At 43.4% G+C, this 26182-nt stretch overlaps 1 protein-coding gene across 1 annotated transcript in view; it reads right to left on the bottom strand.

Annotated features, from left to right (window-relative positions):
- The window catches only part of tmem106bb (transmembrane protein 106Bb), a 31884-nt gene extending 12622 nt beyond the window's left edge, over nt 1-19262 (bottom strand). The window contains exons 1-3 of the mRNA XM_084312403.1: nt 19128-19262; nt 11725-11931; nt 3887-3950 (exon numbers count right to left, since the gene is read on the bottom strand). Coding sequence (XP_084168529.1) covers nt 3887-3950; nt 11725-11923 — 263 coding nt within the window. The 5' untranslated portion in view covers nt 11924-11931; nt 19128-19262. The remainder of the gene's footprint in view (nt 1-3886; nt 3951-11724; nt 11932-19127) is intronic.
- Between the last annotated feature and the right edge of the window lie 6920 nt (nt 19263-26182).

Below are 26182 nucleotides of genomic sequence, written 5' to 3'. Positions count from 1 at the left end.
TTTTTTTCAAAAATAAATGTATATTTGTACTGTGCGTGCATGTGTGTAAATTAGCTCTTGCTACAACCCTGCATGTTTACATTTTGTATTTTGTACTTTATGTTCATTAACATGTGCTGTCCCTATCAAATAAACTATCAAATCAAACTACTGCTACAAAAGGTTCAGTCACTTAACTTTAGCTTTTGCCCCTTTTATGCATACAATGCTTATGTTTTGGCTGTGTTGCTCTTCTAGAAAAATAATCCTTTCAGGGTTGCCTATTGAAATACTGTACACCTCCAGTACAGAAACATTGTTTATGAGTTTGCGTGTCAGGTAGACCATTGATTGACAGTCAAGTCTGCCAATTACATCACACCGCTTGCACTCCGGCCGTCCGGCGCTGCAGCTGGACCCTATTGCCCATCTCTGCTGTTGATAACGCTAGCCAAGTTATTATACACACAGATACACAGTGGGCCAGTGACTTTGGTGTAGGGGTGTAACAATGCATCGATCCTAAGGGGGAAATTCAACTGCATCGATTTGAAAATGTTAGAATAGATTATCGCAATTTTAATGTGTACACGTTATGTTATTGTCATGTCCGTTACAGCCAACACACCGACATACGCTACTGCATCAACGCTATGATTAACAAAGCAAGGCATTCGTTTTGTTGCATTAACGTTATATTACTATTGCTATCGATAAATCTAGGTGTTCTAAAATCTATTGCTATTGGTATTGGTAAGAGAGAGACTATAATAAGTTAGTGTCTCGGAAAACGAGAGCCCTGATCGCAATGGCGGAGTTTCAGGAAGTAAACAAGCAAAATTAGAGCTTCCGATTGGTAATTTGCTTTATTTCCCATGAAACCAGTCACTTCACTCTACTGTGATTGGACCGTTGGCTTGAGTGCAATGTGGGACTTGTAGTTTTTTAACGATTCTCAGCGGAGAAATAAAAAGTACGACTTAGGCTGTCATCAGCACTCGCACACCGTGCGCGTAATTGAGTTTTGAGGTTCGCACACACATATTTTTAGGGGCATATGCGAGCAATATGGTCGCACTGTAGAGCCCTGGTATGCATGGAGTAATCCAGCCGGCCATATTACGGTTATAAGATATTCGGGGTTAACTCATTGACTGCCATGCTGTTTTCCCATCTTTACTCAATGGCGCCAGCGTTATTGACCATTTTCGCAATGTTTGCGGACCCATCGTGTGTTCTGTATTATAGCTATGGAGACAATAGTATGGCTCATTTGACAGGCTTTGTTTATAGTCCAACATTGACAAACCAGTTCATTTCTACATACTTTAGTTTGTGCGCTATTACATGCTAAACATCGCCCCTTTCCAAAATAATCCAGTATTTTTTTCTAGATTGCGAGATATGACGTGTTATATGCATATGCCCAAATCGTTCAGGTTGCCCGCCTGAAACCTATATTATTTCCAAATCAAAAAGGTATATACAATATATAGATGTTTCTTCACAAAATCATCGTTTTACGAAGATGCATCGTTACCAAAAGCATGTTTTAGGTTCGGTAAAAGACGACGCTGTGATCGACACAAAAGCATGTTTTAGGTTTGGTAAAATAGACATAGAATAGACCTTACCTTAGTCAGAAGGTACTCCAAAATGAATAATCCCAGTAATCCCATCGCGATCGCAATTATTTGTGTGCATTGGGTACGGCTATAATACGGGAAACGATAGGTTCCAGGCGATCAAATCTCCGACAGATTGTTGTGTGTGATTCACTTTGAGGGGGAAGGGATTCGTGCAGCCGGAGGTACCTTAGTACTGAAAAACAATTTAGATCCCAAGTTCAAAAGGTAGGCGATACTGCCACCTGGCGGGATTCAATCGCCATTGCCATTTTTACGTAGGCAGCGGTGCAAGGGAGACACAGGGAGGTCCGCGCGAGTGTTTAGAATGGGGATCAAAGGAAAAATATCAAAAGATCTAAACCCGAGAAATCTCGGGTATGGCGCTAAACGGTTGGTGACGAAACCCGAGAAATGTCGGGTATGGCGCAAAAAGAGTTAAAGGACGCCAACATTATCGGAAATGCGCTTACCATCTTCTCCAGAGTCAGACAATAAAATACTGTAGATACCAATTTCCGCTCTGTGCGTTCAGTAGAAAGCTATCCTGCGCGCGTGAATATTAAAGGCAACCAACTTGTGTTCAGCTTTTCTCTGATTGGCCGCGACCCCCCGCCCCCACGCGGCAGGCAAGCGGCAGCCGTCCCACGTCCCAAATGAAATCCAAGGAGCAAGCGGCAGCAGTGGAGGACGCAGGCTGCTGACTGATTATGAAATGCGCGGAGCATAATGTATACTGTTATTTCGCGAGGCAGATTCACTCGTCACTGTACATCACTTCTGAAGTATAAACAAACTAGCTGACTGAACTAGAAAGCGTAACGTTATTATGTTTCGCGTTTTTAACAACCAACTACCAGATTCACTCGTCACTGTACATCACTTCTGAAGTATAAACAAACTATACTGCTGTGACGATTTTGAATATCTTAACATGTATTTACGCCCATACAATTTTTTAGATGAATGATTGTGGATATAATATAGAAAACACATCATTATGATATTGTCAGATGGCGTTGTCAGATGTGTAGAATTCACCTACTTACAATTATGTACCTTACTGTACCTCTGCTTGCGCCTACAGCACAGCAGGTAATGGCGTTAATCAATGAAACATGTAACCTACACCTACTGTACCTTTGCTTGCGCCTACAGCACAGCAGGTAATGGCGTTAATCAATGAAACATGCAAATTGCTCTGTGCTGGCACAAAAGCTTGCACGTTGGCGGCAGGGTCCATGATCGCGAAATAGTTAGTTAGTTAGTTAGTTAGTTAGTTAGGCAGTTAGTTATGGCGTTAAGTGATGCGGTGATAGCGATATGGCATTAACCAACAACAACGGGCATTAACCAACAACGCAAACACAACAAGGAATTAACCAACGAGCACCTCTCGAGCACCTCTCAGAGCACCTGGGGGAGCCTCATGCGCATGCGCGGTCGCGGTCACTCTCTGCCGCGTCTCTCTCTGTTACTGACAACACACAGCGCGGATAAGGGCGTGTGCTAGGGCGGTCACGTGGCCGTGTGGCCAATCAGAGAAACGCCGAACGAAAAGCTGAACACAAGTTGGTTGCCTTTAATATTCACGCATCCTGCGAGCGTCTATTCGAATACCAACCGGTTCATGCTTCCGTGTTCGCGTATTTTGATTACGACCAGAAACATCAGTGGCCAATCAGAGCGCAAAAAGCGAACGCGGAAGCATGAACCGGTTGGTATTCGAATAGACGCATCCTGCGCGGGTTCCACAAATAAGCAGAATATTCCTGTCGACCTATGGTATCCCACTAACAAAATGGGCATCTGGCAGGTACCTTCCCCCTCTTTGACTGAGCAACAGAAGGTTACTATTATTGAAAGGAAAGAAATTATGAACATTCGTCTCCCCAGTAATGAGAGAATTTAGAATTTAGATGACCTGCTGCCACAAGCTATAATGTTGTACGAGGCTGACTAGTTTGAGCAGACAGCAATGACCAATAGTGAACGGAGTAGCATGTTGAATTGTCCCGTTTAATATTGGAGCAAGTCAGGCAATTTCCCAACTTAAGAAGGGAATTATGAGCGAATGAGTCAGTGTTGGCTTGGCAGTGTTAACCCAGAGCTTGGGAAAGACTGCTATAGACCTACAATAGCACTAACAAAAACACACTGGTCTGACCTGTTGATACAGACTCATACAAACCACTGATCTGACCTGCTGATACAGACCACCCTCAGTAAGTGGTTGAATCTAAACCAAATGTACTTGAATGTACAATATGAATGTCACTTACGTTCGTCTGGGCCGGAGCCTTTTGTCACTGTATGGAATCAATGCCACTAGCTGATTTTCCTGACCTGCAAAAGCAAGAAACAAATCTTTTGTCACCCTCCATTACTGGATTTGAAACAGAGCAGCACTGGACAAAGCAAGGATGCATACCAACGTATACACACTGATTTAAAGGTCACATATTATACTCCTTTTCAACAAGTTAATAGTATCTGAGGTCCCAAAACATGTAGTTTTTGCTGAAAATACCACTCTAGAATGCATTCTAGCAGCCTGTATACTAGGGGTGTAACGATGCGACCTCACAACGATTAATTTTGATTACGATTATTCAGGCAACGATTCAATGCATCATGAAATCTCTTCATTTGACCACGATTCGATTCGATTCATTTTCTATCAGTTAATTCCCCCAAAAAATTTGAATACACAAATGTGGCTGGGGGAACTGATTCACTCAGCATGAATGGACTATAGGTCAATAAAAACAATACACACAAAAAAAAATAAAAAAAAAAAAATAAAAAAAAAAAATAAAAATATGTATTTCGATTCATTTCGATTATAATCGATTCTAACATTTTAAAATCGATGCAGTTGAATCGTCACATTAGAATCGATGCATTTCGAATAGATTAATCGATGCATCGTTACACCCCTACTGTATACCCCTCTGTTTCAGTCCTGCTTATGCTGTTTCTGTGTCTGTAGCTTTAAATGCAAATGAGCTGCAACTTTCCAACTCCGTGCTCCAGAACTCCGGCATGCCTGGCTCACGGAATTCAGATCAAACTGTCAAACTAGGCGTTGCAGATCAAATATGAGGTAAGATTATTAAAAACACAATAAAACAAGACATAAAATACGTTTCGTACCCTGCACTACACTAAGAGAAGATGGAAAAAAAATGTAATCTCAAACCTACACTTCTTCCCAAAGAAGATAACTGTTAGTGTTGTGGTGGGAAATGAGAACATTTATGAGCATGCCGCCTTTTTGTATGCATGTTTTCACAGATTGATTATATGGTTCCAACAGTATTCACAGACAAATCAAGGACCACAAGGGTACAGACCACAAGGATCGTCTATGATTTCAGATTGATGTATGATGGAGAGACTAATTTGAATGCCTTGTTTTCAGACCTACAAGGCAGCCCAGAAATATCTGACTGGGTTGTCTTATTTCTGACTGGGTGTTTGTGTGTTAGTAGGCCCATCAGAGACCCAAAGCGTTTTCCATAATATGTGACCTCTAAACCCGGTATCATTTTTTTCATACAGTCATACCAATTGCTGACATAATACCCCGGTATACGGTATATGACGGTTTGACTTCATTTTCATCAAGGGGGGGGGGGGGAGCTAACAATATACTCGTTATCACCATACATAACGATTATATTGAAAAACGTTGAACCTAAATTCCTTAGCATTTAGCAACCCGTGTTACCAAGTAAACAAATCACGGAACGGTAGCTAGTTAGCACGCACCATCCAGGTACTACTATAACGTTAGCTCCCAGTCCCAGAACGGTAGCTAGTTAGCACGCACCATCCAGGTACTACTATAACGATAGCTCCCAGTCCCAGAACGGTAGCCACGTAACCCCGCACCATCCAGGTACTACTAACGATAGCTCCCAGTCCCAGAACTGTAGCTAGTTAGCACGCACCATCCAGGTACTACTATAACGTTAGCTCCCAGTCCCAGAACGGTAGCTAGTTAGCACGCACCATCCAGGTACTACTAACGATAGCTCCCAGTCCCAGAACTGTAGCTAGTTAGCACGCACCATCCAGGTACTACTATAACGTTAGCTCCCAGTCCCAGAACGGTAGCTAGTTAGCACGCACCATCCAGGTACTACTAACGATAGCTCCCAGTCCCAGAACGGTAGCCACGTAACCCCGCACCATCCAGGTACTACTACTACTACTAACGATAGCTCCCAGTCCCAGAACGGTAGCCACGTAACCCCGCACCATCCAGGTACTACTAACGATAGCTCCCAGTCCCAGAACTGTAGCTAGTTAGCACGCACCATCCAGGTACTACTATAACGTTAGGTCCCAGTCCCAGAACGGTAGCTAGTTAGCACGCACCATCCAGGTACTACTAACGATAGCTCCCAGTCCCAGAACGGTAGCTAGTTAGCACGCACCATCCAGGTACTACTAACTAGGGGTGGGAATCACCAGTTTCATCACGATACGATACAATATCGATTCTTTGGACAACGATACGATATTTGCCGATATCAAAAAGTCTCCCACGATACGATACGATTCGATTCAGGTGCCTGCGATCGATATGAGACGATATTAATTTTATATGCCCATTTAACACAATCAGTAACATTTAGATCAACCCAAAAAAGGCAACAGAAATATCATTTGACATTTTTATTTTTGAGCTCTTTCAGACATTTAAATGAAAAACAATCTCCTGTTCACTGTAGAGTGTAGAGTGCTCAATAGTGCTAACCAACTTTAATAACTTTAATAACCAACTTAAATAAGGTAATAACTTTAATAACCAACTTAAACAATAACAACATTACAACAATATAAACAATATATTAATTAGAACATAATAATAACCAAGGTCATCTCCACTGTCGATTTCCTGAGAGTCAAAGGTCACTCACCCTTGGATATATATTTTTTGTAGCATTATGTAAACAATCCCTTGTCTCATAAACAAACAATATAAAACGTACTTACGGTAGTAAGTAACAATAACCAAAGGCACCACTTGTAAGTGCAAATGCAGTGCAAATGCAGTACAGCATAGCTAGCTATTATCCACTATACTGGGATATGAATGATTCTGAACCAATTAAAAAATATAAATGTTGGAACAAAGCAAATGTAAACAATTCCACATGTTTCAGTGCAAATGCAGTACAGCATAGCTAGCTATTATCCACTATATACTGGGATATGAATGATTCTGAACCAAATAAAAAATATAAATGTTGGAACAAAGCAAATGTAAACAATTCCACATGTTTCAGTGCAAATGCAGTACAGCATAGCTAGCTATTATCCACTATACTGGGATATGAATGATTCTGAACCAATTAAAAAATATAAATGTTGGAACAAAGCAAATGTAAACAATTCCACATGTTTCAGTGCAAATGCAGTACAGCATAGCTAGCTATTATCCACTATATACTGGGATATGAATGATTCTGAACCAAATAAAAAATATAAATGTTGGAACAAAGCAAATGTAAACAATTCCACGTGTTTCAGTGCAAATGCAGTACAGCATAGCTAGCTATTATCCACAATACTGGGATATGAATTATTCTGAACCAAATAAAAAATATAAATGTTGGAAAAAAAGCAAATGTAAACAATTCCACATGTTTCAGTGCATGACATCTCAGGCAGTCAAGTATATTAAGTGTTCTTCTTTGGGAGGTTTTTCTTAAAAAAAAAAAACTGATCGACATGCTCAGCAGACAAACAGCTGCGTTCTGAACGGACAATGTCACCTGCAGTGCTAAAAACACGCTCAGAAGGTACGCTAGTACCAGGAATGCAGAGGTATGTTTTGGCAAGGTTTGCCAGGAGAGGAAGCTCAGTCTGCTGGCTTTTCCACCACTCTAACACATTACCTCCGAGGGCCAAAGATGCAGTCTCTTTATACTTAGCAGCTTCAGCCTGGGCTCGCTCTCTGGAGGACTTGGTCTGGCGAGGGTCCACATCGCAGAAGGTGTCACCAAACCATTGTTCAATTGCCTTTGACTTCTTGGAAGCGGGAACGTATTCTGAAATGACACAGAAAGACAAAATATCTCTTTCAAACACTTGTTAGCTGATTATAAAAGGGGAACTTCACTGAACAAATTAAAAGTTCCCCTTTATTTAACTAATTTACATGTTTATAACATTGAGTCAATAACACTTTCCACAAAAAGGAAACCTACTGTGTACACACACACCTTGTGCAGTGGCTTGAGCCTGAGACGTCCCCGGCACTTCATCAGAAGGTTGGTCATCAGATGCGTGAGGAGGTGTACTCGGCTCCACCCGCACCGCTGTCATTCTGTAGAGACGCACACACACACACAAATATTAAATATAATCATTACAACACTAAATAAAGTAATGAATAATACATCCATTATGAATAGTGTTTGCATTTCTAAAACACAAATAGACAAAATAATATGATCTTACTTTCTGGTCCCACAGCTCTGCAGCCTCATGGATGACACCCTGGAATGTTGCAGCTCTCGTCTCTCTGCCTCACTTAGAAATGGCAGCTTTTTTAATCTTGGGTCCAAGGCAGATGCTCTCTGCAGGACTTCATGCAAGCCCATATACCGCTCTCCAAGCTGGCCGGCCATTACCTCCTTCATCTCTGTCAGCAAGGTGGAGTCTTCCTCTGAGATGCTGAAATGCTCCAACAGTTTAGCTTTCATTGGAGCAATGACAGACAGAGTGGGCTGTTTTTCCTCACACATGATGGTGCTGGCACTTTACACTGGTCCAAGCAGGTTGACCAAGTCCTCAGCTGTAGTGATGTCACTCTCGTTGAGTGTATGCACGTCCTTTGCACCTTTTCTTAGTTTTCTGTCCAGCAGTGTGGCGCACACTGTAGCTTGTTGCTCCAAAAAACGCTTGAGCATATCATATGAACTGTTCCAGCGTGTTATCACGTCTTGCTTTAGCTTGTGCTCTGGAAGTCCAAGCAACTTCTGCTTCTCTTTTAAAAGTGCAGTTGCCACCGTGCTGCGGTGGAAATACGAGACAACCCGTCTCACTCTGCCCAAAAGACGTGCTGCACCAGCACATTTAAGGCCTTTCTGCGTCGCCAAGTTGATAGTATGTGCAAAGCATGTTATGTGTGGCGACATATTTGCCTCTACTCCGGCTACAAGCATGTTGCTGGCATTATCCGTTACAAGCGCAGGTCTTTTGTCGCTTATATTCCACTCTTCACATGCTTCGGTCAAAACTGTGCCAATATTTGCTCCTGTGTGTGAGTCATTCAAAACGCGTGTCTGGAGAACATAATTTCATTTGCCAGTCTTTGTCAATATGATGACAGGTCACAGCTACATATGATTCTGTGGTACATGACGTCCAACCATCTGTAGTGAGAGCGACTCGTTCTGCGTTCATTAGCTCACCTTTTATTTTGTTTCGAATAGTATTGTAGAGAGTCGGTATACACGTTTCACTGAAGTGCTTTCTCAATGGAATGGTATATCGCGGCTCCAGAGTATGGAGTAGATCACGAAAGCCGTCGTTTTCAACAACGCTGTAAGGCCTCATGTCTTTGCAAATGAAATTGGTAATTGCAGCCGTGATACTCATCGCTCTTTTGGAGTTGTGATTTAGTTTCTGCGGAAAGAAACTTGTCAAGACTGGTGTTGTTGTTGACTTCGCAGCCTCTGACGCACTAGCGGCGGCATGGGGATCAATGCCATGCTTCTTCTTGAGGTGCACAGCAAGGTTTGTCGTGTTTCCCGAGTAACGAATCTCTAATTTACATTGTTTGCAGACGGCATGCGATTTGTCTGTTGTCCCGTCTTTCATCCGAAACCCAAAGTATGTCCAGGCCGCTGATTTGTTTCCTTTAGGAGAGATAATATCCTCACCGTCAATGTTTTGGTTGTTAGCCATCCTGCAGCTGCTGTTGACTGTTGTGTTGGTGGTTTGATTTCCCGTTTCACGTGATGATCTCGCGCGAATCCAGCTGCCGGCGCTTTCGGTTTCTAGATGAGACTTGCGCGCGGCGCAACAGGAAAATTAATCGATAATGATCGATCGTTTTACGTGGCATCGATCCTACTTGATATTTGAAATTAGATCGATATATCGATCTGGATCGATGTATCGTCCCACCCCTACTACTAACGATAGCTCCCAGTCCCAGAACGGTAGCCACGTAACCCCGCACCATCCAGGTACTACTACTAACGTTAGCTCCCAGTCCCAGAACGGTAGCCACGTAACCCTCTGCTGGCGCGTGCTGTGCAGTGCACTACAATCAACTCCGTGTCAGTGTAATAGCAGTCTGTGACGTCACGGTATTGAGAATCATACCGGCGGGATCTCGAAATACCCTGGTATACCCTAATACCGTCATACCGCCCAAGCCTAGCACGCACCATCCAGGTACTACTAACGATAGCTCCCAGTCCCAGAACGGTAGCCACGTAACCCTGCACCATCCAGGTACTACTACTAACGTTAGCTCCCAGTCCCAGAACGGTAGCCACGTAACCCTCTGCTGGCGCGTGCTGTGCAGTGCACTACAATCAACTCGTGTCAGTGTAATAGCAGTCTGTGACGTCACGGTATTGAGAATCTTACCGGCGGGATCTCGAAATACCCTGGTATACCGTAATACCATCATACCGCCCAAGCCTAGTATAGATATGGTGTATCACTGAGTGCTGAACTATGAACAGGCCTGTCTAAGCAAGAGTGATGCCTCCATGAGCAAGTTTCAAACTCGACAAATACGGTCCAACTGCATTGATTCAAACCATGGTCTTTAGACAATCAGACCAATGTTTCCTTGACCACAATGTTGATGTTCCAACAACCACTTGGACCAGGATTGTATTCAGGGTTGAATTATTTTCCTTTATGATGCTGGTTCAATGTCAGCATCCGGAGATGTTCACTTCTACATTGGTGACTAAACCTTCATAATAATAAACCTTGATCCAAACCTTGATTCAAGAAGCTTTCAATTAAATACATACTTTTGTCAGTGACTCATGTCTCTGTGAGGAGGCTTACCATTTACAAAATAGTAGGGATGCCGCAATCGATCGGCCAGCAATCGGTATCGGCTGATATTCAGTATAAATATGATATTGGGGAATTCCGATCTAGACGCCGATTGCGAAAACCGATCGATGACGTGAAAAACATGAGCCAATTCTCAGCGTAGTTGTTGTCATTGTCGCATGCTAACTGACTTAAAACATGTCGGCAGTGTGGAACTATTACAAAGTGTCTGAGACAGATGCAACAAATGCCATCTGCAATGTATGCCAGGATAAAATACCTCGTGGGGGAAGCAATGTAAAAAGTTTCAACACAACAAATTTAATAAGACACTTGAAGTCCCATCACCCAGAGGAGCATAGTTTGTTAAGCTTACCGCGGAGAGTAAAAAGAAAAAGGCAGAGAAAGAACCAAAACGGCCACTAATGCAAACCACTTTAGAGAGAGCCCCTGTGCGTATAAGCGTGATAGTCAGAAAGCTAAGGCAATCACAAGAAAAGTCATGGAATTCATAGGGCTGGACGACCAGCCATTAAGTGTAGTCAAAAACATCGGATTCCGACGACTACTCTCTCACATTGAGCCCCGCTACACTCCCCCAGGTCTATGAAAGAGACGACACGCATTCCGTGAAGGCCGGCCCTACTCTGCCTCTGATTCGCAGACTGTGGGTGGGAGAATGTGATTGGACCAAAGCAGAGTAGACAGACACACAGACAGTGGAGCAGTCAGACATGCAGAGATGCTGCTCGCAGTGGAGATAGCAGAGAGTTGTGGCGATGTCTCGCAGATAATACTTGTGAAAAGAGACAGTTGTGGTTCGGTCCGGATCTGGACTGGAGTCCGGACTTTGAGAATGCCTGTGTTAGACCTACAGTATAATACTGCCAGCTGCTATAACAAAACCAAAAACAATTGGTATCGGCAGTGTATCGGCCGATATGGCTCATAGACGATCGGTATCGGTGGCAAAAAACGTTATCGGGGCATCCCTACAAAATAGACCTAAACTGAAGGTATCACAATGCCAGCTAGAATGTTCGACATGCCTATGTAGACTCCCCCTGCTTACCTCTGGGGATCCTCCCAGTGCCCTGGCAGGTTGGGCATGTTACACTGTCCCGTCCCGTGAACTCCACATAGGGAAACTGGGAAATGTCGCAAGCTTTCCCATCCTCGCCTTCCATGCCATCCTCTGGAGCAGATGTCAAGCCTTCATGCCCCTCATCGTGGCATGTCTGCTTGGCAAGGAGGGAGAGTGACTTCCCCATTGTCACACCTGGAACAACACATGATGGCAGTTTTATTTATTTAGTTTCATACAGAAAAATTATTATATATATATAATATATGGTGAGTTATATTGTGGGATGAGAGAAAAACATCTATCAGTATCAATGGATATATTACTCTATAGTTTCTATTGCTATTGTTGCAACAAAACAAAACAAAACAGCAGAATTGCTTTATGTCAGTATTTTACTTAATTCCTGACCCTGTGCACATGTGCTGGAATAACTAACAAACAAACGCAGAGGAACGTGACACACAATGACACTCCCTGCAACACCAACAATACAGAACAGAACAGCTGGACTGTGATGGAAATTAGGGCTGGGCGATATGGCCTAAATATGATACCACGATATTTTCTGACCTTTCGGCGATACACATCACAATGTTTTTCTTTTTTTCCCCAAACAATTCATTATGAGGCTTACCAAGACAGTATTTGAGTTTGCAAGCTAACATTAAAGACAAAATAAAATACCCATGCATTTAGCATTTTTATATTATATATTAGATTTAGATTATTAGATTATATATTGCATATATTTAGCAATGAGATATTATATGATTTAGATATGAAATATGATTAATTGAAAATGGGGGACCCTGATGTAAACAAGACGAAAGTCTTTCTCTGGTCTGCATCCCCTTAACAATTGTATGTATTGAGCTGTACTGTACCCATTCTGCAATATGTTAATAAAGTTTTAAATCAATCAATCAATCAATAGGATTTTAGCATTTTTATGAAACTACTGTATATTTGTATGTCTCTAAATGTTTTGATGAATTGAAAATGGAGGACCCTTATGTAAAAAAGCCTAAAGTCTTTTTCTGGTCTTCATCCTCCAGTCCACTGTTGTTGTATTGAGCTGTACTGTATTGTACCCATTCTGCAATCATTAATAACGTTTTTTTTCATTCATTCAATCATTCAGCCGGGAACAGAATAATTTTGATTGACAGTCGAGTCTGCCAATTACGTCACACCACTTGTACCCGCCCTGCTGTTCTTAGCACCAATCGGCAAGCGCTATTCTTTTTTTACATTCCTGAATGCCCTCCATTGATTTTAACGAGAGCTCAGCTCAACGACAACAACAACAGCTCACCGCGGCCGACGAGTGATTACTAGCGCACCGCAGCATGACAACGAGGCATAATGATTTTACTGCAACAAATGTTATAATAAAAGCCTTTCCATACATCTGTCTGATTGAAAACTTTATTAACAGACCGCAGAATGGGCACGCACAACTCGGCATGGGCTGAGATATGAACAGTAACGCTTGCTATCTATGTCGTCATCGGACGTTGCTATGTTTGGGTAAAAACGCTGATGTGTAACTATATAACGTGTAACTATATAACGTTAATGCCACAAAACGAATGCCTTTGTTAATCATAAGTACTAACTTTGATGCAGTAGTGTGTGTGTGGGAGCGGCGTTGTTCAAAAGTTTGAACGGGGTGGACCAGATTGACGCGACACAATCCTCTTGGGCAAAACATCACGATATCCACGATACGTTAAAAAAGTGTATCGTTAATGAACTGTACCCGATATTTATATAATATCGTCATATCGCCCAGCCCTAATGGAAATCAAGCATGTCTCATCTCTGCCTGCAGCAGGTAGAAAGAGATGCTAAGGTAAGAGACGTTTTCTGTGTGTGTGTGCATGATACAATTCAACTTTATTCCAGACACTTAGGAAAGGTCCATATAAAAAAAAACATAATACAATACAAAACTAGGGATGCACGATAATTATCGGGCCGATATCAGCAATTATGACGTCATCCCGATAAACCCGATAACGTTATTGATAGCTCCGATAATATATAATACATTTTTTGGTTAAAAGAAATCCGGTGTGGGTGGATTTGGATGAAGGACGCTTGTTTTTATTATAGCCTCCCCCCGTTTTGCCAGTACTGTGGTACGACTGACAGCGTGTGGTTTAGGAACAGGTAGGGCTGGGCGATATGGCCTAAATATGATATCACGATATTTTCTGACCTTTCGGCGATACACGATACGCATCACGATGTTTTTCTTTTTTTCCCCCAAACAATTCATTATGAGGCTTACCAAGACAGTATTTGAGTTTGCAAGCTAACATTAAAGACAAAATAAAATACCCATGCATTTAGCATTTTTATATTATATATTAGATTTAGATTATTGGATTATTAGATTATATATTGCATATATTTAGCAATGAGATATTATATGATTTAGATACGAAATATGATGAATTGAAAATGGGGGACCCTGATGTAAACAAGACGAAAGTCTTTCTCTGGTCTGCATCCTCCAGTCCACTGTTGACTGTTGTTGTATTGAGCTGTACTGTATTGTACCTATGCTGCAATCTGTTAATAACGTTTATATTCATTCAGTCGGCAAACAGAATCAGTTTGATTGACAGTCGCGTCTGCCAATTACGTCACATCGCTTGCACCCGCCCTGCTGTTCTTAGCACCAATCGGCAAGCGCGTATTAATTTTTTACTTCCGCTATTGGAGAGCTCAATGAAAACAACAATGGCAGCGGTAGCTCGCCGCGGCTGACTTTTACCTTTTAGCTCTGCAGAATGACTAAACGACTGGAGGCATAATGATTTTACTGTAACGGATGTTATAATAAAAGCATTTCCATACATCTGTCTGATTGAAAACGTTATTAACAGACCGCAGAATGGGCACAACGGAGTCAGCACGGGCTGAGATATGAACGGCTAATGCTTGCTATATCTAGGTCGACCTCGGTCGTTGCTATGTAAATACGCTGATGTTATTAAAAGTGTAACTATATAACGTCAATGCCACAAAACGAATGCCTTTGTTATCATAAGTAGTAACTTTTGATGCAGTAGTGTGTGTGGGGCGGCGCTGTTCAAAAGTGTCAACGTGTGGACCAGATTGACGCAACACAAGCCTCTTGGGCAAAACATCACGATATCCACGATACGTTTAAAAAGTGTATCGTTAATGAACTGTACCCGATATTTATATAATATCGTCATATCGCCCAGCCCTAGGAACAGGGAGTTTTTCACAAATCCAGCACTCCCTTTCTTGGCTGTGACGTAGTCACGTTACATTCGGAGGCAGACAGTTGATCTGCCAATTACGTCCCACCGCTTGCACCCACCTCTTCTTCTTACCACCAATCAGAAGCTCTCGTTCGTTTATTTACCTCCGGATTGTCGGCCATTATTCTACTCGGAGCTCAGGCTAATAACGTTAGCTCCCCGCCAGCCACATTGACAAGTACCAGCGCTTATACATTACTGGCAAATGTCTTGTTGCACTTGTGGCAACGAGCGTTGTCAGCATCGACTTTAGTGAAATAGACCCAGACTTTTGAACGTTTCGTTCTGTCCGCCATGATGAGAGCAGAGCTGTCTGTACTCGGCAGCACCCGTGTGTGTGAGTGAGTGTGTGTGTGAGCGAGTGTGTGTGTGAGCACAGCCCGCTCCTCGCGCAGGCAGACACCGAGGCAGGAGAGATATAGAAAATGGCCAACAAGATTAGTTTGCGACGTTTAAATTCCTCAAAAAAAAAACTCCATAATTTCTCGAGTACCGATAGCAGTACCGATGACGTCGGAGCCTATAAATAAAAAAAAAAAAAATTGATAAAAAAAAATATATATATATATATATATATACATTTAAAAAATATATATATAATACAATAAATATCGGTTATCGGCTTGAGGAGCATAAAGTTATCGGTATCGGTGTCAAAATCAATATCGTGCATCCCTATACAAAACATATAAAACAGTAAAAACAACTAACTAGAGTTGTTCCGATACCGATACTGGTATCGGAAATGCCGCCGATACTGCCTAAAATGCTGGTATCGGTATCGGCGAGTACACGTAAATTCTAGCCTCCGATCCCATGATGTAATTTATCTCCTGCCGAGTCCTGCGGAGAGTGAGGATTATAAAATGAACATGTTTTAAAGTGTGATGCTGTGTCATTTTAACAGCAGATACACTTTCTTAAATTCCATTGTCCCCGACAGTGCGGTGTGACAGGGAGCTCGGACGGGATGTGTTTTGCTGGTGTTATGATAGCATTAGCTGGAAAGATAGCTAGTTGGAACAACATCCGCTTTTAACGTTACATCAAATCAGATGATCGCCTGTCCTTTCTCCAGGACCTAACACTGTCCGTGACCGTCTATCAACAATAATGCACCCACGGTGAACTGTATTTAAGTTAAGTAGCTACGGACTAGCGTTAGCTGACTATTACTAACGTTATCTTAATGGCAATGCGGGAAGACGAGCTACGGAGCTAGGTCAGTTAGCTTAGCTTGATAACGTTACCGTGTCTAAAGTTGGTGCTATTCACATAATCCAGCAATAATGGCTGCAGACCTGCAAGCAAAGTACAGCAAGTGCCAAAGGATAAGAGTCTGAGGCGGAGTTTCAAAAGAGAATGTTGAATATTTATTTTGCATCAAAAATCCCAACATGAACGTTCTATCTGCCACTAGCTTACAGACTGAATAGGGTATATCTGCAGAGCCACTGAGTAGCGAGTGCAACACCGTTTAATGTCCGTGTGGATCATTGGAGTAGGGTATATCTGCAGTGCTGCAGCCCATACTCATTGATTAATGATACTAATACAAATCTATACAATCACCTGTTGTTGAATAAATACTATACGTTCTAGTTATTACTAAAAAACAGTATAACAGTATCTGAAAAAAAAAAAAAAAGTATAATTTATATAATTTTTTTTTTTAATTTTTTTTTATGCACTGGTATCGGATAAATATCGGTATCGGCCGATACCCAAAGCTTAGGTATCGGAATCGGATCGGAAAGGGAAAAATGGTATCGGAACATCTCTAAAAACAACAATCCTTGGTATCAAAAATACTCAGTCAAAAAATACAGCTAGGCTCTTTCACCAAATGTCGCCACAAGATAGAGTTGAACCTGGTGTTACTTTTGACAGGATTAATTAAGGCCACAATAACACTGTTCGCCAGGTGTTGCCGTTGAGCCCTTCGGAGGTGTCGTGGGCCTGTCAACGAAACACCAATGAAGGAGGGTGCCCACCTGAAGACCCCAGTGAAGCTTTTACCACTACCCCATTCAAAAAAGTGCTGATTATCTAAGGGATTGTAATATCTAGTCCTATAAGCTCAACTGATAAACTGGAGAAATCCAGTGACTGCTGTGAAAGTGCAGCTGACAACAAGGGAAAGACCATGTGACGGCTTGGAAAGACAGCTGACAGGAAGGAAAGACCCCAACGGGGCTGTCATGGAGAGAGCTGCGAGAGCGGGGGCGGAAGAGGACTCATCGGCTGACCACCCGGTAACTGACCCTGGAACGACGACGAACCAGATAATCGGCACATCAACTGAAGGACAGGAGCACAGAGTATGTAGCTGTGGCTGGTCCAAGGTAACATCCATCAGAGGCCTACGAATACATCAAGGCCGGATGAAGTGCTTGAAGAAAGTGAGGCCGGGATCTCGCATTGACCATTATCTTCTGAGAGAAAGGTCAAGTCAGGCGAGTGAAGCTCAGCGGCAGGATTTAACCCACAGTCCACTGAGCATCAGTACCCCGGCTGAAAGTAATTTGCCGTTGCCGTTGCCGTTGAGCCCTTCGGAGGTGTAGTGGGCCTGTTAACGAAACACCAATGAAGGAGGGTGCCCACCTGAAGACCCCAGTGAAGCTTTTACCACTACCCCATTCAAAAAAAGTGCTGATTATCTAAGGGATTGTAATATCTAGTCCTATAAGCTCAACTTCAATGAGTCATCTAACCGACACACATAAACCTGTACATAAGGTTTCTTACAAGTGCCTTATTAAATGTAGGTATACCCACACTGACAAACAGCTGGCTGGCACTGTGCCATCTAGGGACATGCAAGAACAGTCATAGATCATCATTATAAGCCACATTTAGTCTTTGCGTGCAGTTTTTCCTGTAGCTGTACAATACACTCTGAACAGTGCAATTTTTACATCTGAAGTGCACATGCATGCATGTGCGTGCCTTTCATTTGTATTTAATTCACACTCAGAATTATCTAAATGTAGCAATGAAGTATGTAGTAGTTATTTTGTATAGACAAATGTGTTATTGAATTGACACAAAACGTACTATATCGTTGTTGAGATATGGAATTTCCCATATCATGATGATATAATATGTTGTCCATATCGCACAGCCCTAGCAGGACCACCTTAATATGTAACAGAGAGGTAGACAGTCCACACTCACTCACTTGTTGTTGACAGGCTGCTGAGCTAGGCTATTGATTGATTGATTGAAAACTTTATTAACAGATTGCAGAATGGCTAAACATCCATTATGCAGCATGCCGTGGGTATTTGCACTTCTAGACAAGCAACCTAAACATAATACATAGTCTAGGCTTAGTCGCCACTCAATTCTTGTTAACACAATAATAATTGAACGTTTGTCATAACTGCTGTTAGCGAGCTTTACTACTTAACGCTAGTGGTTAGCTTAGGCTTGGCTTTATCAGTGGCTTAGCCAGTTAACGTTACATTCTTCTACCATTAAGGTTAGTTGGTTTTCAATGTGCTATAGTAGCTAACCACTGCCTTTAGCTAACGGTAGCAGAGTTAGTTCACGTTGACTGGCAATGGTACTAAGCTGACTACGTTCTCTAACTAAACAAAACAAACGAAGATGTATCACAAACGAACAAGCTGTATCACAAACAGTACTGTATTTGCAAATCTGATATGTCATAAATGTATAGATGTAGCAGTACTGTCTATCTGTATGTCATATATGTTATGATGAATTGAAAATGGGGGACCCTGATGTAAACAAGACGAAAGTATTTCTCTGGTCTGCATCCCCTTAACAATTGTATGTATTGAGCTGTACTGTACCCATTCTGCAATCTGTTAATACACTTTTCAATCAATCTGTCAAAATGGCAGCCTGTGGGGTTGGAGCTAATAGCTAGTTAGGTTAGCCAGCAGATTGCAGTACAGCCGTGTCTTCCTAGCTAAAGCTAAAAGTAGCTAAGCGGGTAGGTTAGCTACCTTTATGTTACAATATTTTGCAATAATAACAGTCTGACAAAAGACGATCATGTCAAACATTGTAAACAAATATAGCCAATGTGGGATAGTACAGTAATACGAACGCTACCTTAATGCGACTCTGTTTCCCCAGCTCGTCACGATGGGTCATGCAGCAGCGTGCATGTTTGTTTGTTTATTATCCTCTCTGTCTGGAATGATACGGTCATGCGCACAGTGTTTCCTCCGCATGCGCAGCCTCACCTGTCCGTAGCCTATGTGTGCGAAGGCGCTCTCTGATTGGCTAGCCGCGTACAGCGAAGACCCTCTCTTGTAGTCTATTTGCCAACACGATGAACCCGGAAATTTTGGAACCACCAAACTTTTATGATAGATATGGATAGTATGGGTCATCACTGTAATATTCATGCTTTGAATATATCATTTACGACAGGCGCGCCAGGCGCACCTTCCTATTATGTATACCTGTCAAGGGGTCCTGACAGTCAGTTGGCTGCCAGCCGTGGATGGAGTTACACTCATGCTTAACGAGTACTTACCTTTGAATAAATATCTAAATGCAATCTCCTCGTCCTGAAGATTATTCTAATCGAATACGACATGGTGTCAGAAGCGGGATGAACATGGATATCAACGGAGTCCCGTCGCCACGGATGAATTGGGATTCTCTGGACTTACCGGGAGAATGGAAGAAGTTCAGGCAGCATGCAGAGCTAATGTTTTCGGGCCCACTCAAGAAGAAAGGAGAGGACGAGAAATGTAGCTACCTGCTACTGTGGAGCGGAGAAAGAGGGAGAGACATTCACAACACATGGACTCTCAGTGCAGATGAAGCAAAGGTATTGAAGAGCTACTATGACAATTTCGAAGCATATGTACTTCCAAGGAGGAACACGATTTTCACCAGGTACAAATTCCATGAGAAAACCCAGCAACCTAGCGAGTCATTTGAACAATTTGTCACTGCATTGAAACTACTCGTGAAGGACTGTGCATATGTGAACAATGATGAGATGGTTAGAGACCGCATTGTGTTTGGCATACACTCAGCAAAAGTAAGAGAGAAACTATTAAACGTTGGATCAGACTTGTCGTTAGACAAAGCGGTAGATATAGCTAGAGCCCACGAGCTAGCACAATCACAGATAAAGAGCTTTACTGGCGCCACGAGCAGCGCGCAGGAGCAGCTTGTGCACGAGGTACACAGACATGAACAGAAGTATAGCGCACAGAGATATCGCCCCAGAGCAGAGTGGACAGAGAGAGCGAACAGAGCGAGCGACACAGACACACGTAAGAACTGTGGATACTGTGGGGGTAGAGCTCACAAGGAAGGGGATAACTGTGTAGCTAGGGGGAAACAGTGCACAAAGTGTAGAAAATGGAACCACTTTGCCAAAGTCTGCAGGGCCGGTAGTTTCCAGAAAAAGTCAGTACACGAGATTAGCATGCGCTCTGAGTCAGGAGAAGAGTCAGACGAACTGTATGTAGACACCGTGACAGACAGACGATTTGATGCAACAGAACAAGCGTTCGCAGACATACAAGTAGGCAAACAGGGCACAGAGCTTAAATTTAAGCTAGACACAGGTGCACAAGTAAATGTAATTCCTTTGAGAGAGTATCACAGTTTACAAGATAAACGCAAAATACAGCCTACTTCACGCAGACTGACAGGATATGGTGGAGAGAAGCTAGTGGTAAAGGGCACATGCACATTAAAGTGTAAATACAAAGAGCGTGGCATGTTGTTAGACTTTTACATAGTAGACACTCAGGCACCCCCAGTTCTAGGTTTACAGGCATGCCTGAATATGGACCTCATTAAACTAGTGTTGTCAGTAAATGCACACACAGATAAACAGACCATCATGGAAGAATACCACGACGTGTTTAAAGGGATAGGACTATTCCCAGGAGAGTGTCACATCCATATAGACCCAGACGCCACGCCAGTAGTCTGCCCACTGAGAAGGACACCGATCGCCCTGCGTGGCCGACTAAAGAAGGAGCTACAGAGTATGGAAGACACACAGATCATCGCTAGAGTCATCGAACCAACGGAGTGGGTCAGTGCACTGGTCATTGTTGAGAAACCACGCACAGGCAAGCTCAGACTATGTTTGGATCCTAAGGAGCTAAACAAGGCTATCAAGCGCCCGCACTACCCTCTGCCGACACTAGAGGACATCACACCCAGACTAACAGGCGCACGCTATTTCAGCGTACTGGATGCAAGGTCGGGATACTGGTCCATCAAGCTCTCCACAGAATCATCGAAGCTGACGACGTTCAACACACCGTTTGGACGATACAGATTCCTACGATTACCATTTGGGCTCGCTTCTGCCCAGGACGAGTTCCAACGAAAAATCGACGAGACATACGAGGGACTGAACGGAGTAGCAGCTATAGTAGACGACATCCTTGTATATGGCGTGACCAGAGAAGAACACGATAAGAACCTACATGCAATGTTGGTGAGATCACGGGAGAGAGGCGTTCGGCTCAACGCAGACAAGTGCACCATCGGAGCCACCGAAGTGAGCTACTTCGGGCACATCCTTTCAGCTGACGGCATGAAGCCTGACCCAGGCAAGATAGCTGCCATCAAGGAGATGGAGGCGCCAAAGAGCCGTGCAGAACTGGAGACCGTGCTAGGTATGGTCAACTATCTGGCGAAGTTCGCCCCGAGCCTCTCCGAGATCAACGCACCCATGAGACAGCTGCTTAAACAATCGAATGAGTTCCTGTGGGACGCGCAGCACGACGCTGCATTCCAAAAGATGAAAGACATACTTACCAGTGAACCTGGGCCAGTCCTCATCTACTTTGACCCAGATAAGGAGCTCAGCTTACAAGTGGACGCATCAAAGTATGGTCTGGGTGCTGTGCTGATGCAGGAAGGAAGGCCCATTAGCTACGCATCCAGATCACTCACGGACAGCGAGGTCAACTACGCACAAATCGAAAAGGAGATGTACGCAGTCCTTTATGGATTCAAACGCTTCCACCAATATGCCTACGGTCGCCATGTTATGGTGCAATCTGACCACAAGCCCCTGGAGTCGATCATGAAGAAGCCGATCGCCGCAGCCCCACCGCGGTTACAGAGGATGATACTGCAACTACACAAGTACAACTTCACGATCGTGCACCGCCCTGGGAAAGACATCCCAGTAGCCGACACGCTGTCCAGGAAATCACTCACCTCTCACGACGACGGTCTCAGTGAAGGGATGGACCTTCAGGTACACATGGTATACAACAGCTTACCTGTACACGACGACAGGCTACAGGAGATCAGAGAAACAACAGACAATGACACACAGCTAAAGCTGCTCAGCCAGGCTATCCTGGAGGGATGGCCTGAGGAAAGAAAACAATGCCCCCAGAACATCACCGAATACTGGAATCACCGAGATGAACTATCCAAAACGAATGGAATAATTTTCAAAGGGGAGAAAATAGTCATCCCTACCAGCCTCAGAGGAGAGATGCTGATCAAGATCCATGCAGGCCACATGGGAATGGAAAAATGCAAACTGAGAGCACGAGACATCATGTTCTGGCCTGGAATGGGTAGACATATAGAGCAAGTCGTGGAGAAGTGCTCAATATGCCAAGAGCGCCGCCCATCAAACACCAAGGAGACCATGATGCCTCATCGTATCCCAGACCGCCCCTGGCAGGTTGTAGGGACAGATCTCTTTAACTGGAACAACCAGGACTATGTTGTGACCGTCGACTACTACAGCAGATTCTTCTAACTAGACAGACTTCACAGCACCACATCGGCAGCTGTTGTCCACAAGCTAAAGGCAGCCTGTGCCAGGCATGGCGTCCCAGAGACCATAGTCTCAGACAACGGACCACAATACAAGTCTAAAGAGTTCGAGGCATTCGCCAAGTCGTGGGAGTTTACACACGTCACGTCAAGCCCACACTATCCGCAAAGCAACGGACTAGCGGAGAGAACTGTGAAGACGGCAAAATCACTCATGGACAAGGCTAAGGCAGACGGAAGAGACCCGTACCTAAGCCTCCTGGAATATCGTAACACCCCAGTCGACAACTTCAAGTCGCCGGCACAGCTGTTGATGAGCCGCAGGCTACGCTCAACCCTCCCGAGCACCAACCAACAGCTGCGGCCAGGGGTAGTAAGCCCCAAAGATGGACATGACAAGCGAGTGCAGAGACAACAGCACCAGAAGAAATACTATGACAGGTCAGCTAGACCGCTGCCCCCACTACATTGTGGTGAATCTGTCAGGCTACAAGAACATGGACGCTGGAGGCCAGCAGTAGTCATACAACCAGCCGACACTGCGCGGTCATACCACGTTCGCACCCAAGATGGACGCGAATACCGCCGCAACCGCAGGCACCTGAGGGACACAAAAGAGGAACACTTCCAGGACAGCGACGGTATGCCAAGTCCAGAGAGCGTCGATCAACCGCCGGAGACCAACGACCCTGAACTGTCAGAGGACTCAGAAGAGAACTCAGCTTCATACTACACCAGATCCGGCCGAGCAGTGAAGCCTCGGGACATTTTAGACCTATAAATGTACAGGGTGCAGGCGGATCGCTGCCCTATTATAACACCATTTACCCCAATAAAAAAAAAAAAAAAAAAAGGGGGTGGTGAAATGTAACAAAATATTAATGTATGCTGAAATGATGACTTACTATATGTGTTGAATCTATGACCTACTTACCTTGCTTAATTGTCGATATTTTCCCATTTTGTTAGCAAGCTAATTCTACAATAAGAACTGCATATGGTAAGAGTGTTGAGACACACGACCAAATAAGCCATGAATACATACCTTTTCACAGCTGAAGTATTCAAATATTAAAGCAGACTTTCCAGAATAAGAGGGCACACAATACGAACTGTAATACCTTGATACATGAATCTTTTATGTTTAACATATTAATCCTACCTGTTTACATTGCCTGGTCCTGACACAGGTAACGCACTTGTTATTGTTTACAAAGAAACTCTTACAGAGTATTGCACAACCTTTCTTTATTTCAATTTTGTTCATAGCTTATAAAGCTTTCTTTAAAAGAAGGAGGATGTAATATTCATGCTTTGAATATATCATTTACGACAGGCGCGCCAGGCGCACCTTCCTATTATGTATACCTGTCAAGGGGTCCTGACAGTCAGTTGGCTGCCAGCCGTGGATGGAGTTACACTCATGCTTAACGAGTACTTACCTTTGAATAAATATCTAAATGCAATCTCCTCGTCCTGAAGATTATTCTATATAAATCGAATACGACAATCACCAGCACTTAGAAACTGCCGGATGCTAAGTTTAACATGTTGGGCAATTTTTTTTATTTGCATAATTAGCATACATTTGCATAATCGCCTAAATGGACAAATCTCGGAAAGTACTTGATCAATTTCAACAATGTTGGAGTGGTTTTGGGGGTTATTCGGGATGCTGAATCCATTGGTGATACTCAAGAGTTATGAAATTGCAATATTTACTAAAATTTACAAAATTTCAACTCATTTTGGTGCAATTTTGGTGCATTTTCAGTCAATTAGAAAGTTTTAGAGGACACTGAAATGATTACATTTGGACAGCACAGACATTATGTATTCACAATATCTCTACTGACCCCAAATAGTTCATATGGTAATGTCATATTGACATAGTACAGTAGATAGGCAGGTGTATAAAGATCTGCGTTGTCAAGACAAAGACTCAGATGTGAAGGGCATCCGCTCTTTTATTTACTACCTGTAACGTCACAGCTAATTGGAAAAACTAAACAAAAACTGGTACAACATGCAACTGGTGTACAATAACATAGCTTAATAAAACAGAAATAACAAAAGAAAGGTATTTACATTACTCAAGCATATAGGCCACAACATAACAATATGCGCTTCCTCCTACTGCATAGTAGTAGATAATTACATCTCACTCAGAAAGTGGCTACCGTGTTCAGAACTCTGAATCCACATCATCAAACTCCTCATCATCAAACTCCTCCCCACTGTCTTCATCTTCCTCTGAATTTACTTTAATGTCATCTTCTTTTTGCTGCGAGTGTGTCAGTGAGTTGCAACATGTGCTGTCATTGCCTTTACAGAAGCAGTAGTTGGTACACGCCAGGCCTGCAGCTATACGCAGCTGCACTTTGCTTTTAAACATGGCTTCAAACCTGCTTTGCAGTTGCAACTAATCATTTCCAAGAGGGCAGGCGGAGCAACTGGGCTTCCATCCAGGACAGGCATGATGACTTCCTCTCCCTCCTTTTCACCCTCCTTCTTGTTCCATCCAAACTCTGTGATGTCCACAGCTGGTGGGTCTGGGCGGTCTGCTGCTTTCCAAAGCAGCACCTGTAGATGGGCACGTCGTCCATGGAGAAGAGCGTTAAGGTCTGTCGGAGGCAGTGTCTTCAGTGCTGGGGGGATTTTGCGCTTTCGGTAGATTTCATATCTGGCATTGTTGAGAGATGCTGATCTTCTCTGGTTGTATAGTCAGGAAGAAACTCTTCACTGTCTCTGTGATTTGTGAATCTGTAGTTCCCTCCTCTCCAATGATGTGAAGCAGATCACCAGATACTGCTGTCATGGCCTTAAGCGCAGATACCTTTCCTTTCCCACATGGAAAAGAGGTGGTGTCACATCCGGAGAGAGCATGGATAGCCAGGATGGAGTGACACTGCTCACCAAGGTTTTCTACTGTCAGATTTATGTTTAGGACAGTCCCATCCCATCTCTCCATCTGTAGATGACAGGTGATGTCCCTCTTCCAGCACCAGTAGACCATCAGGACAAACATATCAGTGTCATCGCTGAGAATGCAGACTGTTTTAACTCCACTGATGGTGGCATCCAGCATGTATGAGATCAGGGAGACATCGGCCTCGTCATGTGTGACAATGCTGTCTGCTCTACTAACCATTGTGATGTGATCTCCTATACTGTGTGTGCACAGAAGCTCACCCAGTCTCCGTTTGTTAGCTTTGTTCTTCATCACTTTTTCGAGACTAGGTAGAGGAGTTGGCACTGAAAGGTGGTACTCTGTGGAGCTCTCCCCAGCTCGTCTCTGCCTCTCATGGTCTTTGGCAGACACTTGCTCATAGCGGTCAAAGATGACACATGTTTGAGTGTTGTAGCGTTTAAGCCAG

This window comes from Notolepis coatsorum (assembly GCF_963971535.1).
Source record: "Notolepis coatsorum genome assembly, chromosome: 4".
NCBI lineage: Eukaryota > Metazoa > Chordata > Actinopteri > Aulopiformes > Paralepididae > Notolepis > Notolepis coatsorum.
Note: the sequence above shows the minus strand (reverse complement) of the source record. Positions and strands in the feature narration are given on the sequence as shown.